At 39.3% G+C, this 15,387-nt stretch overlaps 3 protein-coding genes across 5 annotated transcripts in view; all 3 read right to left on the bottom strand.

Annotated features, from left to right (window-relative positions):
• Positions 1-4,709: 4,709 nt before the first annotated feature.
• LOC131978647 (gamma-crystallin B-like) lies at positions 4,710-8,132 on the bottom strand. The gene is made up of 4 exons (XM_059342355.1): positions 8,126-8,132; positions 7,490-7,581; positions 6,881-7,123; positions 4,710-5,145 (listed from the first exon to the last, which is right to left on the bottom strand). Exons 1-4 carry the CDS (start codon positions 8,130-8,132, stop codon positions 4,873-4,875), a joined length of 615 nt encoding a protein of 204 aa, XP_059198338.1. The 3' UTR covers positions 4,710-4,872.
• Positions 8,133-9,634: 1,502 nt separating this feature from the next.
• On the bottom strand, positions 9,635-10,465 carry LOC131978646 (gamma-crystallin S-1-like). Its single transcript, XM_059342354.1, has 2 exons — positions 10,082-10,465; positions 9,635-10,002 (listed from the first exon to the last, which is right to left on the bottom strand). Exons 1-2 carry the CDS (start codon positions 10,463-10,465, stop codon positions 9,715-9,717), a joined length of 672 nt encoding a protein of 223 aa, XP_059198337.1. The 3' UTR covers positions 9,635-9,714.
• A 2,137-nt stretch (positions 10,466-12,602) lies between these two features.
• LOC131978929 (gamma-crystallin M1-like) overlaps positions 12,603-15,387 on the bottom strand; it is a 53,383-nt gene continuing 50,598 nt past the window's right edge. Inside the window, exons 1-3 of one of the 3 annotated variants that reach the window (XM_059342766.1) lie at positions 14,036-14,747; positions 13,622-13,864; positions 12,603-13,129 (exon numbers count right to left, since the gene is read on the bottom strand). In XM_059342766.1, coding sequence (XP_059198749.1) covers positions 12,854-13,129; positions 13,622-13,864; positions 14,036-14,044 — 528 coding nt within the window. In that variant the 5' untranslated portion in view covers positions 14,045-14,747 and the 3' untranslated portion in view covers positions 12,603-12,853. Of the gene's footprint in view, positions 13,130-13,621; positions 13,865-14,035; positions 14,748-15,387 lie in introns of those variants that run through there. The other 2 variants (XM_059342764.1, XM_059342763.1) reach the window with 2 other exon arrangements.

Genomic DNA, 15,387 nt, shown 5'->3' with positions numbered 1-15,387 from the left:
TTGAAAAATAAGTTGCTGTCTGTTTAATTTGCCCTTTACTCCAATAACATCTGCGGCTGTGCTAACCCAAAGTGTGGACCCAAGTACTAATACTGTTATGACCATTGGGCCAAATTTGGCCCGCAGTATAATTATATTTGGCCTGCAAGGAAATACCAAATGACAACCAGAGCTGGCCCGCCGGTATTATACCACCTCTTCTCGTTGGCTTTTAACACCACGTAGAGTGTTGATTTTATGTTGATTTTATGATTTTATGATTTTTTGTTTTTATTGTATTCATGCATATTTTATTTTGTGCGGGCAGTACATTTTACATTTTATTTTATTTATTTTTTATCCCATTTTTAATTTATTTTATCTTATTGCATCTTACTGATCTATTGTTTACTACATCTCTTTGTATTGTGTTATGTATTTATTGTTTGTGCAGCACTTTGGAAACCTTGTGTTTGCTAAAATTGTGCTATATAAATAAAGGGGATTGGATTGGATTGGATATACAGCGCAAATAATACTACAAATCCCAGAATGCTCTTCTCGTGTTTTGGCTTGAACACAGTAGATCAGTGTGTAGCAAACTGAGCAACAATTAAAGTTGTCTTTATGCACTTTTTCTTCCTAGTCCAAGGCTTGAATGGTTGCACATTCATTGAAAGATATTATTATTAGTCATTTGGGTTATTATTGTTATTTTATTCTTACATTTATTTTTAGCCTGTGGAAAAAGATTACTGTTAAATTTAAATTTAAAGAAGTCCATATATAAAATAAAGGGACATAAGATTTTTATTTAAATTTTATTTAAGAAATGAATGCCATTGATGTGTTTGTTTGTTTTATTTGATATTCGATTTTGCATGTTTGCAATATTAAGTTATATCAAGCTTTGCTTGTTCCGTTTCGTCTGAACTTGTTTAGGTCAATTTTTTCAATAAATATCAATGTTGGCCCGCGACTTTGTCCAAGTTTTACATTTTGGCCCACTGTGTATTTGAGTTTGACACCCCTGGTGTAGCGCCTTTAACCTCAATGGAAGAAAGCAACCCAGATTTCCTCTTGGTTCAGAAAGCTGGACTCTGACTGGAAGTTGAGCAATGATCCTTTTATTGCCTACCAACAATTATTATTTTGCAGTGCACTCAATTAGAAAAAACAGAACAAAAATAGAGCTCTTTCAAACAAAATAAAAATAAAATATCTAATAATAATAATAATTGCCACTGAACAGCTGAAGGTTCAGAATCGTACCGATCAATCCCTGATCCAGCAAAGACAACAATCTACAGGCTGGGCGCAGAAAATACATTTCAATTACGACTGTATCCATATTCATCACATGACTTTCTAGTCGCTCCTCCACAGTCCAGATATGGGCTGCTCCCCGTATCAGAAACAAGATGGCGACTCAAGATGGTGACGAGTGTAACGATGAACTCGATGCTTCCAACGGGCCACAAACCAACGGGTGACGTCACGGTGACTACGTCCATTATTTATAAACAGTCTATGCTCACAGGACGAGCACGCACTGCGCGGTTGTGACCATGAATACAGAGCTGGTGCACCACCGTGTGGTGGGGCATGGTAAGCTCAGCATAAATGGGTTTGGTACTCATGTGGGTTACAATTGTAATCCACTTGAGATGCCAACCTCCCTCCCCTTTTCTACCACCTGACATCAAGGTCCTCTTTGTGTTTTCAATTGTGATGTCCAGACTTAATTTTGCACCTAAATGCAGGATCATGCATGGTTATTGTAGGTTATTTTGTGATATGGTGTCTTTTTGTGTCTTTTCTGGACATTTTATGTCTTTTTGTTAATTTTGTGTCTTTTTTTTTAAATTTGTAGATAAGGTCAAATACTCCAAAAAAAAATCAAATATTCCACAAAAAAAGACACAAAATGACCAAAAAGACATTATAGAGACAGTTCTCTTCTCTTCTCTTCGCTTCATTTTACCTCTTAGATTTGGAACCAACATTTACAATTCTTCACAAAAAACATCATTCAATGTTTGTTTCTTGTGTTCAAAATGTTGATCCAGTAAGTCAAAGTGAAACAATGATGATCATAGAAGTGAGGCTGTGCTGAAAACAATGATACCAACATGTCATTGTGAACATTATTTAAGTTTATATAGAGACAGAATGAGAAGGAGTCAGAAACAGACAAAATAGACCAAACCTCCAGAGAGTGAAAGAGGTTGCATAGACTTTGCACATGTTGTTGAACTGAACTGTGGGACATGAGACATGAGACATGAGACACCATGAGCTCAGAGTGAAGTCGTCCTCTGTGCAGGTCAGTCGACGTCTTCAACACCAAACTGGGGAAACAGTTTCTCTCCTTTCTGCAGGGAGGAAAGCTATCTAACATATCGGACTGACTAATATTAACATCATGTATATTATGTTCATTATCATATTGTTACCTATTTTGTTCATTGCTTTTCTTTTATATCCCATGTTGTGATTGTTTTTGTAACTTTGGAGCAATCCGGAATCACAATTTCCTTCGGTATTTAATAAAGTCCTGTCTTGTCTTATCTTTTATGAATCTGTCTTTGTGCAGAGGAATATTGGAAACACACAAATATAACGTTAAGCTGTCACGTTTTCTGTAAACTGAACCAACAGAAACAGAAAACTCTGTGAGCTGCAGCTCTGAACTTGGTCCAGCAGAGGGCGCAGCATGGCTCACTGTGATGTCCCTGCAGCTCGCTCTCTCTCTCCTGTTTCCCGCTCAGAGTGTCAGTGGCTGCGGTAAACAAAGAGGCTTTAGAGGTGAATACCTCCAGCTGGGAGAACGTGCTGGCTGGACTCCCTTTGTGTTGTCTGGGTCACAGTGTTGTTCCACAGAGCCAGAGTCAGCACTAACAGCAGCTGGCATGCTCCGGGCTCTTACCGCCAAATCCCACTGAGTCATCAGCAAGCTGCTCCTCTTTGTCAACAGGTTTAGCTGAGCTCTGTGACCTCCCTCCTGGACTCCTTTCAGCTGGAGTCACACGACTGTCTGCACAGCACAGCAGACTGCTGCAGCTGAAGACCAGAGGAGGACCGGCTCTAACACACACACTGTACATGAAGAAGAGCCACATTCAGACATCTTTACTCAGAAGCTTATCCTGATGACATGTTTATGTGGTTGCATGTTTTTCTGCAGGTATACGAGGCCTTCTCAACCAAATCTGAACTTTCTGATCTAGATGACTGCTCTCCATGTTTGTGCAAACAAATCCACTTTTGCTTCCTCACTCATTGTGGTTTTTTTCAGTACGGTAGTTAAACAGCATTTCTAATCTCTTCCACTTAACCGCTCCTTTTTACTGTCTTAGTCGGGAAACAGGTGAGAGATGCAGCTCAGGAACAGCAGAGGAAAAACCCATGCAGTGATTTCAGAAACTTTTGACATTTAGTAGATTTGTGTATTTTGTACACTAGTGTTGTGTTGCTGCTGAGAAAGCCCCTTATAGTGAATCTAGTGTCTCAGCCATCCGTCCTCTGAATGCTCCAGGTCTCTAGTTTGTGGTTGTAAAGTTTCATGAGGCGGTGATTATCCTAGAGGTCACAGCAGCTCATTTTATACACTGAGCTCAAGTTTCACTCACTAACATCATCACACATGAAGAAAATTGGGCTCATTGAATCCACAAGAGTCTCAGCTTTCCAGTCAGACCCGATTTATGCAGCTCTGTTGACTGTTTAGGGATCCCAGGATGCACAAATACTCACATACAAGAGGACAAAATAATAACTACATGTTGCCTCAAACTGCATGAGATTATGCGGAGATGGGTTTATCTCTAAAGGAGACACTCATGGGAAACATAACACATTTTTATGGATATCTTGAGGTCAAGGGACCCCTGGCGTTTCTATGCATTTCTAAAAAAAAATGTGATTTGTGCAACAGAACAAAAAACAAGCAACAATTTGTGCATGCACATTTCACCTGCGACACACACCACATGACACTGACGGAGGTTAACTGACACTTTGGCAGACAAAGAACGGGAAAGGGAACATGAAAATGATATTTATGCTGGATGATATTTGTCTCGTCGCTAGACAAAACGAGTGTCCATACACAGCTTTTCCTCTGTAGACAGTGATAAGGCCATTGCCATAAACAAGTGTTCACAAAATGAATTATGAGCTTAGCAGATGATTCTGAAGTATTCCAGTTAATTCCTGTTAATTCAAGTAATACATATAGAAGACGTTACTTGAGTAATCGAATGGGTTTACAAAGTTATGAATCACATTTTGCTTATTAGTGTAGTGAAATACATTTTAAAAGTGATCCTCCAACACGTTACATGATTCAAGAAATGTGTGTAAAGGTGCAAAAGCAGATATGATTTTACCAAGGACAACATCAGAAACAGCCTAAAAGTGTTTTTAGTTGTCATTTTTCTTAATAATCATTTTGTGTCTTTTTGTTTCTTTTTTGGTAAGTTTCGGTTTTTTGGTAATTTTTTGTCTATTTGTGTCTTTTTTGGACAAAAAAAAAACCCTTTTATTATTATTATTATTCTTTATAATTTTCATTGTTTAGGCAACTGATTGTTTGTCCAGAACAAAAGTGAATAACTAAGGTTGACAGGCAATGAAAATATTCACTTTTAAGAAATGCTAAAGACTCTAAAACCCCCATGAGTGTCCATGGCATCAGGGATTTAAAAAACAACAGGTGCTACTTTATTCATTGATTCAGACAACAGCTTTTTTGTTTTATTATAATTTGCTCCTTACATTTTTACATGTAAACCACCTCTGATGATCACACAGAACACGGTGGGTTGAACAAACAATCCTTTCTCTTTATTACAGATGTGTAAACAACGTGAGAACTGAAGGAGAGACGCTCTACACGTCTCGGATGCGGCGGAAGGAGCCCACGTTGGGGTTCATGGCGGCCCACTCGGTGAAGCGGCGGTACGCTCCTCTCTCCAGCAGGTACTGCCGCCCGCGGTAGTTGGGCAGCTCGTAGAAGACCCAGGCTCCGTCCTGCACCTGGGCAGAGTGAGCCTCGTTCAGGTGCCAGTGCTCCGGCAGGTCGTCTAGGTCCTCGTTACACTCCAACATCTGGCCGCTGAAGTCAGGACGCTCGTAGATACGGATCCGGTACACACCAGGGACCTGCGGGACAAAGGAAAAGGTTCAGAACACACATACACAATATATGTTGAAAAATTGATAGATATGGGCGAAAGAAACAAAACAAAACTTCCTGATTGGAATCATGGACACTATTTGACACAATCTAATAATTGGTTTGCTCTCACAGTTCCCCGTGTGCTGACTGAACTTGGAAGTCAGCCTTTTATTTTAATGCCCTGTGACCTGGAACGATCATCAGCTTACACTGAGGATCAATACGCCCAGAACATTTTTTCAATTGCCGACTTTCCTGCAACTGTTTGCAACTGTTTTTAGCTTTGGTCATTTTAAATAGCATTTTACTCATTTATTTATCCTGTCTGATGTCTGTATTTTTTTGAATTTGTATTTCTTTACTGTTTGTAAATGTACTCATCGTCACTGTAAATGAGGGAAACCTCTGTGCCTTACGAGTTTAAATAAAGTGTTAATATTGTTGCTTTTGAGTACAAGTAAAGACAAGGTGCAGATTTTTTGTGTGTGCACACATTCCAATGTAACCCCATCAAATAACCAACACAGACTCCTATAAAAAAGGAACAACTTCCCTCCAACTTGCATGAGATGGGAGGTTTTTGGTGCTCACGATTTTATTGTATGTTCACGTTAACGTGTTACTTGTGATTGTTTGCATCACAGAATAGGATGAGTTGATCATGCAATGGTTGAGAACATTGTGCAGGACCAATAAAACACCATATCCATTCAATTTGGGTTCAATTGCATTAAAAGTGGTGCTCTGGGTGAAATGTTTGCTTGGTTTTCAGCCATGCAAGCAACACGCCAGAATAAATGTTTGCATTGAAGGTTTTTGCAAACCACAGATACACTTAATATGAACTTAAGTCTTTTTCTAAAGATGTTTTTGTTGTTGTATTTTTCATGCTTTATTAGCCAGTGACACAGAGAACAGAAGGGGGAGACAGAGGGGAGGACATGCAGCAAAGAGACCTCGGACTGCAAACACATGACAACCGCAACACGTTGTAAATATGTGGCATCACTTTGGTTCAGGTTAGGTTAACATAACTGGGTTTGGCTTAAAAACACTTATTCCAGACAACTATACAGCTTTCAAACACTGGTCTCAAGGTTTAAAGTTCTGGTCTGCACCTGTGCTACTTGTTACATCATTTCGTTTCATCATTGGACAGAAACTTGTTGCAGGTTTAAGTATCTACTGTGGCCAGAAACATTCAGTGTCAAGCTGGACTCATCAGAGCTGTCTAAGATTTGGAATGTAGTGAGCAGTGTGGCCAACTCTTCTTCATTGAAAAGTCCCTAAAAGATGCCCAATCACATCATGCATTTCCATATTGGTGAACTCACTGGGCTTCAGCTGCCTGTGCATGGTGCAAGAAGAGAGGAAGGGCCCCCGAGAAGCTCTGTGGACTGTGATGACTCTAACCAGCATGCATGGGAATTAATTACAATTATATATGTCTTGCTTCTTGTCTTTTCCCAGGCTTTGTAAAACTGCTTTCTCTTTTTTGCACTCTGGACATGGAATGCCCTGAAAAACATCACGTCCTTAGAAAATACACTTTTTTAATATTGTAAGGCACCAGAGGAAAAACATCTGTTTCCTCAGACGTGCACTATTACTGTTTTATATTTATCTTTGTTAGTTGACAACTTCATTTTGTCACTTGGAAGCAGTATGGAAATAAACTACAGTGTTTTTGTATACACGTGCATGTAAATAAATACTCACGTTGCGTACGAGCCGGCAGGACCTGATGCTGTCGCTGAAGCCCATCCAGCACTGGTAGTCTGGGTACTCCCCCCGGGTCAGGATGTACTGGTAGCCCAGGTAGTTGGGCCTCTCATACAGCACCCAGGCCCCGCTCTCCACACGCACTGAGTTACAGTGGCTGAAGTGGGCGTTAAGCTCAGGACAGTCACTGGTGCACTCGTAGTATCGACCCTCGAAGTTTTGGTCTTCGTAAAAAACAATCTGGAAGAAGACAAAAAGGTTACATGTGGTGGATATGTACAGCTGGTGACTACACAATTTCTTACAAAAAAGTGTGCAGCGTGAGTTGTATATCTGATGAAACGTGACATGACGAGAGCTGTATTAAAGCGTGACAATCGCTGCTTTATACATTGTTAATGTTGTAAAACGGTTAGCTTTAGAACCAGTTCATTAGGAAACAGAGAGAGTAAGGTAATGTTTTGGTTTGTGTGATGTTGTACGAAATATGATAATCGCTGCTTTAAACACGTCACCAACGCTTGTTTTAAGCACATTGTTAATGTGTTAACTGGTTAGGTTAAGGCACCAAAACCACCTCCTCAAGGTTAGGAAAAAAAGCATTACTTCTGACTTAACTTCCAACAACGGGACGTAAACTCCGATCTCCTGGTTTAAAGTCTTTGGTTTGTTTGGGCCACCAACAACAACAACAATATCTTCCCATCATGGGGGATGAACTCAGGTCTCCAGGTTTAGAGTCTGAGGTTTGTTTGGGCCCCTCCAGTCTATCTGCCCAAGTGGTAACCTACGTATTGTTAATGTTGTAAACGGTTAGGTTTCAGCAACAAAAACACTTCCTTAAGGTTAGTAAAAAAAGAGCAGGGTTAGGCTTAAGTATCGCAGATCTCCTGGTTTAAAGTCCTTGGTTTGTTTGGGCCACCCACTTACCCTCCTGCCTACCTGCTGAAGTGGTGACCTACGTATTGTTAATGTTGTTGTTGTTGCTGTAAAACCGAACTTCTATTAGGTTAGGAAAAAAAAAAGCAGGGTAAGGTTTTGGTTTGTATGACATCCTACGAGACGTGACTTGTGACGAGAGCCGATTTCTACATGTAAACTTGTCACTACCGCTTATATTAAGCACATTGTTAACGGGTAAAACAGTTAGGTTTAGGCACAAAAACCACCTCCTTAAGGTTTGGGGAAAAAGATCAGGGTTCAGCTCAGCTCCATCTGCCTGTCTGCCTACCTTTCCCACACGGTCCATGTTTGGGCCTCACACCAACTTTTGATGAATGTTTGTTAATCCCACCTTTCACATACACAATATTGCCTACAGGCTCGGTCCAGATTTATATATAAACTGTATGTGGACACAGTGAAATGAGCTGCCAGAGCCATCATTGTCCTTTTAATTGCCTCAGCACTTACATGTGCACAATGGCTGATGCTGCAATTCTTTTTGAAAAAAAATGCTCAGCCTTATAGACTGTTTACTCACCAACGCAGTGGTTGACCTTTTGATCTGCCGATGCCTGATTCCAGAAACGATTTTTTTGATCAAATTAAACTGTGTCTTCTGCAGCTGATACTGAGTTAGTCAGGTTGGCATTTGGCCACATGGGCCTGTGCTGCAGGAGATGTGTGTCGTGTCCTCCTGTATGTCCAGTCAACTCTATTTTACCATTTAGAGACGTGAGACACTGAAGAAGATCCTAAACTGAAAAAAAAACGAATTCTTAACCAACTTAAAATGATAACACTAAAATTAATTAATTATTTTCCAACAAGTTAGATTAACACAGTATATACATATGAAAGTTACCAATTAAAGTAATGATTTCATTACTTTGCATTAGAGAATAAACTATCTGAAGCCTGTAGCAGTGTGCAGACATTTTTCCTATCTTACAGCAAATGGATTTTTTTTGCAGCTTCTCAAACAAATTGCTGCCTTTTATCAGCAAACATAATATCTTAAAAAAGCATTTTGAAGGTGTTACTTTAAGGGCCGCTGGTTTGAACACTGAAAACACCTTCGTTAAGGTTCGGCAACAGAACCACTTGGTTTAGGTGAGGTAGAAATAACTGGGTATGGCTGAAAAAACACTTATTCCAGACAAAACTTGCATCAACAGGACACAAACCCTGGCATCCAAGTCCTGGATTTGTTGTTCCCAACAACCTTCAGTTTCACCACTGGACAAAAAAGCTTTCAAATGAACTATCTGTGGTTTCCAGAAACTGGGCCGATTTGCGAGAATAAGCTGTAGAGCTGTCAAAAAAACCCCCTATAAACATGTAGTTGCAGTAGTTCCTATAGTGAGAATCCCCCCTGCTTTTAGGTCAGATATTTCATTCAATTCATTACAACGTAATTTCTTTCTGTAAGTTTTTTCTTTTACAACTCAGTAACAGCTTAACAGACCTGATATTGTTACTTCAAGTAAATTATAAAATTTGAGTACTTTTGCCAAATGTTTTGTTGTTCAGTCAATTTCCCAATTATGTAAATTTGCATTTGGGCTGATTTAAGATAATTAACACCCTTCTTTATAAGATATTAGAGTTCCAACATCATATCATAATGTGAATATAAGTAGATTTTTTTGTACTAGACTATTAGTTAAACCTGAAAAAAACATCTCTGGATATAAACCTAACTTTAATCTTAAGGCTGATATGTTTTGCCAAAATAAAATAATTATTGCATGATTCAATCACTTGTATTTCTTCATATTACATTTTAATGGATAAGAGACAATCTGAATTTAGCTTCAAAAAGACACAAACAAACATTTGCATGGAGCACATTTATTGCAGTGCAGTACATTACACGTTAAGAGACTCTAAGCAGTTGGGACTCTCAGCTCGATGATGGCTCTGACGGAGCCCACGGTGGACTTCTGAGCTCCCCACTCGGAGTGGTGCCGGTAGTCTCCTTTCTCCAGCAGGTACTGCCGACCGCAGAAGTTGGGATGTTCAAAGAAAATCCAGGAACCTTCCAGGACCTTGCAGGACTGGACATCTTGTCTGAGCCATTTCTCCTGGATGGACTTGGAGTTGTCTGTCAGCTCCAAAGAATTGCCGCTAAAGTTGGGCCGGTCGTACAGCCTCATCTTGAATGGCCCTTTGGCCTGAAACCAGAACAGTCAGAGAAATGAAGCACGAGGAAGATTTATTTATTTACTTCTTATTGTTGTTTTTGTGACTTACGTGTTTGATGATCCTGCAGGACCTGACGCAGTCATTAAAGCCCATCCAGTGGCGGTAGTCGTTGTACTTCCCTGGGCCGATGACGTACTGGTAGCCTGTGTAGTTGTTGCGCTCGTACAGAACCCACCAGCCGTCGTCCACCTTCACCGAGTTGCACCGCCGGATGAAGCTCTGCAGGTCGGCAGAGTCACCTTTGCAGTCGTAGGACTTTCCCTGGAAGTCCCGGTCCTCGAAAAACACAATCTGGAAAATAACAGTTAGCAGGACAGAGTTAGGATAACGGACTTCATCTGCACCGACAGAACATCTGACGTCTTTCTTGCACCAAATGTAGAAAACCATCAGCAGCTGCAACAACACATTCACTGTCCTCACCTTCGCCATCGCTAGCTCTTAAAAAACACTACATGCTGTAACAAACGCACTACTCTTTATACATGGCAGAGACAATACTGCCGAATGCACGGTTAGCAGTGCATGTAATAGTTATTACAATTCAAATATTCATCTAGAGTCTGCTCATTGTTCTTACTCACTGAATTGCCTTTCAACGCACAATGCTTGTTTAGCAGTGCCAAGTATCTATACTCAGTCACTGATTGATCCAAACTCATCTGGACCGCTGCAATAAATCTGTTTTGTCTGAGCATTTTTTTGTAAGCTGTAAACTTTGAGCTGCAGGTTATCAACAGAATGTGCCAGTCAAACAAAGTATTATTATTATTATTATTATTATTCTATTTTCTTTATAGGTTTCTGTACGTCATTAAGAATATTACTCATAGATTAAAAGAGGAAATGCACAGATTTTCACATAATACCATGAAACTATAGCGATGTAAACTGTTAACTTAGATATTAATTAATATAAACTTTTATTCATTAATATTCATACTGCAATGTGTAATAATCTGCTTCTGTAAATAGGTGTTTAAATATGTAATGTGGGTTTTTTTTGTATTTTATTTCATAGTTTAAAAAGTTGTTTTTTGTTTTTTATCTGCTACCTTTTAAAAATAAATAAAAAATACATTTGTAACTTTGTTAAGTAAAATGCTCTATTAATTAATTAATTAATTAATTCCTTTCCTTTCCGCACAAGAGTGACTTTAAAAAAATAAAATAATAAAAAAGTTATTGTTTCAATGTCCTGTTTTTCGCCTTTTTTATTTACTTATTTATATATTTATTTATATATATCTAGAAAATATTTCACAAGAGTATTATGACAATTAAAATCATTCAGATTGTCATCAACTGTTCAGTTCTGGTGGTACTGAACTAAAACAATAACCTCAAATGCTTAAAATAATGGACATATTTCTGCAAGTATAACAGAAATTGATATGATTGTCTTAATTTTGGACATGTTTTTAAAATGAATTTTGCAAAGATGTTCAGCTCTGTTGTAAACAGGTATAATACTTTTGTGGATTATTATTAAAATCACAGAAATGTTAATTGGAGAATGCCTCCTCCTTCTATCCCCATTGTCTGCTTATGGTTTTATAAACAAGCATTTACATAAACACAATATATTCTTTCAGCTCATTTTGACCTCCCAAGTAAGTAATCGTAGAAGTTGCACAGTGATAAATGCAATCTACTTGTTTGTGAAGCTCAAAATATGTCTGAATGTTGTTGATATTGTTCTGATGTTAAATATGAATCTTCACTCAATGAAAAATTGAACACAAGCTAAATAATGTAGATTTATCCTGAAGTCAACCTTAAAGCCACGGTGAGTAGAATTTGTGTGTTGCAGTCTGTCAATACAAAATTCAGAGTAAGCCCCTCCCCGGCACAACATGCCATCATACAGCAAGTTTATCCAACATCTTAAGTCGTCTTTGGTCCATTTAATATAGGCGCAGTATGTGTGTTCAGGCAAGAGAATTTAGCAGAGCTCATGATTCAGAACATGCCCATCCTAAACGCAGAGAAAAAAACAGAAACCTCACTTCTATTGGACAGAAGTGAAGTTTTTACCAGTCCAGACATACAAAACACAAATAACGCCTTTAATTACTACAGCGTACATCAAAGGTCACTCATTAAAAAAGAATGACACTTTATGATGATACTATAAGTTATTTGTAGTCAGCAACCAGACATAATCAAGTTATAGAGTGCAGGTCATATTTATTTTAGAAAATATCTTTAGGATTCTGAATAAAACCTTTTTTCTGAAATTATAAACTTGTGAATTCTACATACAGCCAGAATCCAGATCTGTGCAGGAATCTGTGTGGTGATGCTAAAATGTCTTTAAATATTTGTGTGTAATATTCAGCATTTTGCAAATGAATCTTTGCCATCTCTGAAACTTTTTGAAGTTTTTTGTATAAAACATCTGTCTGCCAGTGTGAAGTATGATCTGACTTTAGTCTGTTAAACTCCTGATCAGTTTCTCCTACTAGAAGACGAGACCAAAGTTTGTTGAGGTTTTTATGAAACTTTGTAAGAAAGAACACAAACAGCACTGTTATGGGTAAGAAATACTTTTATTTAATTTGAGGGATCTGGGAAGAGGGGAGGCTGACGAGTTCCTGAATCTCATCCCGATGGAACTCGGAACATCTTGAGTGGTTCTAGAACTTGCTCAAGATTCTGGAACTCCGGAAGAATTTGGAGTTGTGGTCGCCTGGCGGCTTTGGAACCCTGCGGGGGTTCTAGAACTCGTGTTTTTAGAGCTCAGAGTTCCTGATTCTCTTTAGAATCCCAGAGCCATCACATCACTCTTTATTAGGGCTGCAGAACCCAGCTGCCAATCTAGAACTCTTTGATCATGCGGAAGGATCCCACAGCAGGGGAGGTGGCGCCCCAGTCCGTGTAATTGTGGTACTCGCCACGTTCCAGGAAGTACTGGTGGCCGTGGTAGTCTGGCTGCTCGTAGAGGACCCAAGCACCGTCCATAACCACGGAGGAGTGGACCTCCTGGAACTTGAAGGCCTCATAAACTGATGCGCAGTCCTCAACACACTCTGCCGCCTGACCCCCAAAATCCTTCTTTTCGTAGAATCTGATCTTCCAGGACTTTCCATACACCTTGAAAGAGTTGGAGAAAATGATGTTTGTGTTTAGTATCTGAATCTCTGTCTCCTCATCTACTTAGCTTACATCTACAAATGGGTTTCTTGGCTGTTTTCCTACATTCCTTCAATAATTGATGTGCATGGGCGTGGACATAAAGCACCCTGCTGCCAAATCATGAGCCTTTTATCTCTCCTTTTTCTCTGTTGGCCTTTTACTGATTACTGCTTGGTTGGTGCATTCTGTGGTATTTGACTGGAGCTGGGCAGTCTCCTGCAAAAAAATTAACCCAGAAAGTCTTAAAAGTTATGCTATGTCCCCAATTTGATGTAAACTACTTCCTAATTTGCCTTCATGTTTCACCTATTCTACAGCTTGGTGAAGTACGCTTATCCCCCATCTACATTAGCAATATTACTACATGAATAATACAATCATTACTAAATGATGACTTTCAAAGCTTTGTTGTTTGTGTTCTTAAAAGCATCTACTGGTTATTAAGCTTACATTTTTGATACAGCGACATGACTTGATGCTATCATTGAATCCCATCCACTGCTGGTGATCAGTGTACTCCCCGGGGCTCAGTATGTACTGGTTGCCAGTGTAGTTGGGACGCTCATACAGCACCCAGCAGCCACTTTCCACCTTAATGGAGTTGCAACGGCCGAAGTAAGAGCGCAGGTCGGGACAGTCAGCGCTGCACTCATGGCTTCGGCCTTGGAAATTCTTATCCTCGAAGAATGCAATCTGGACGGAAGGAAACAGACAAATCCTGGTAAACTATCATCCCAACACTGTAAGAAATACAACAAGAGCATACTGTTGTGCCTGGCTGCCATTATAATGACAACAAACTAGACAAAAGACACTGTACTGAAAGATCTTGAAAGCCTCTAGCAAGCAGCCTGTGCACCTTACCTTCCCCATTGTTAGTGATATTGCTTGCCTCCCACCCAGCTGCAGCTCTGTTGTGGTTTATATCGAAATGCAGAATGTGCAGACGAGGGAAAGCTATTGTCATTTAAATTATCCTGATTTGCATATCAGCAAAATGGTTTGGTCAAGTTTGATTTCCCTTTGTCCACATGTGATGGCCTCATATCAAAGAATTGCCAAAACTGACATGTAAAACTTATTTAGGCCAACAGCCATCTTTAATGATTATTGTATTGTTTCCATTGACTTCTGCCCTTTCAAATGATTGTTTGCTGGTTAACAGCAGTTGTGGGATGTGAAGTTATTTGGTAAATTGTCTTTATTTTGTTTTCTTATGGAATAAGATTACAAAAAATCAGGGCAGTCTTGTACTCTTGGACAACAGTTGGTACTGGTAGCAAACCTTGAAACTGGGATGTTTTATCTTTAAGCCCAATAACATAATAATAATAATTTGAAGCATCTTGTCTTCTACTTTATTAGGAGATCAGCTGGTTCACAAGTTGTTGGTTTCAGATGGTCAGTTAAGCAATAGCATGCCTGCAAAATGCAATGTAAACAAAAGAGATGAGAGAACTCCTACTTGGTGGGAAAGCATTCTGGAAACACATTGAACATAATATTTTTCTAACAGTGACTTTTTCCCATTGAACCTGCAGTGTCGTCTCCTCAAAGATGAACTTGCAGCAGAGATTTGAGCTTGCAGGGAAAGCTCAGGTGCAACTAGCATTAATGATGACCTCGCTAAGTGGAGTGCAGCCATCACTGATGTTATTAGCTGCACCTGTGTTTGACAAGTCCAAATGTGTGTTGTGATAAAGGTCCTTGAGGAAAAGCTGATGTAAGTTGACGAATTGAACCAAACAACTGTGACTCCAGTGGATGCACCATAAATATTTTATCTGTATTTCTATCTGTTGTTGGCTTTATTAAACCTTTCTCTGTTTGTTGCATTATGCCTAAATGCCAATTGCAAAAAAATAACTGACCTGAAATCATGGATTCACAATATTTTTTTAATATGAGGACCTGAAAAAACATCTTATTGTGAATAAAACCGTTTACTTCGGTCTCAGGGTGTACTGCAGGTTTGCTTGCTGTGACACTTCAACAGAACAGAGCCATCATTATTGTTACCAGAACACCTGTGTTTGTCCCTGATTTGAACAGGCAATAGTTTGATTTTTAGCCTCATCTCCCACATACTGTGATTATGACGGACAAATATGACTGTGAACATGGGACTAAATGTAATAAAATACACTTATAGCCATTTATAACGTGGTGTCCCTATTCTTAAGACATCTCGATGTGAAATGGTGCCACACTCAAAG

Source organism: Centropristis striata, chromosome 10 (assembly GCF_030273125.1).
Source record: "Centropristis striata isolate RG_2023a ecotype Rhode Island chromosome 10, C.striata_1.0, whole genome shotgun sequence".
Classification (NCBI taxonomy): domain Eukaryota; kingdom Metazoa; phylum Chordata; class Actinopteri; order Perciformes; family Serranidae; genus Centropristis; species Centropristis striata.
This window is presented reverse-complemented; position numbering and strand designations above follow the sequence as displayed.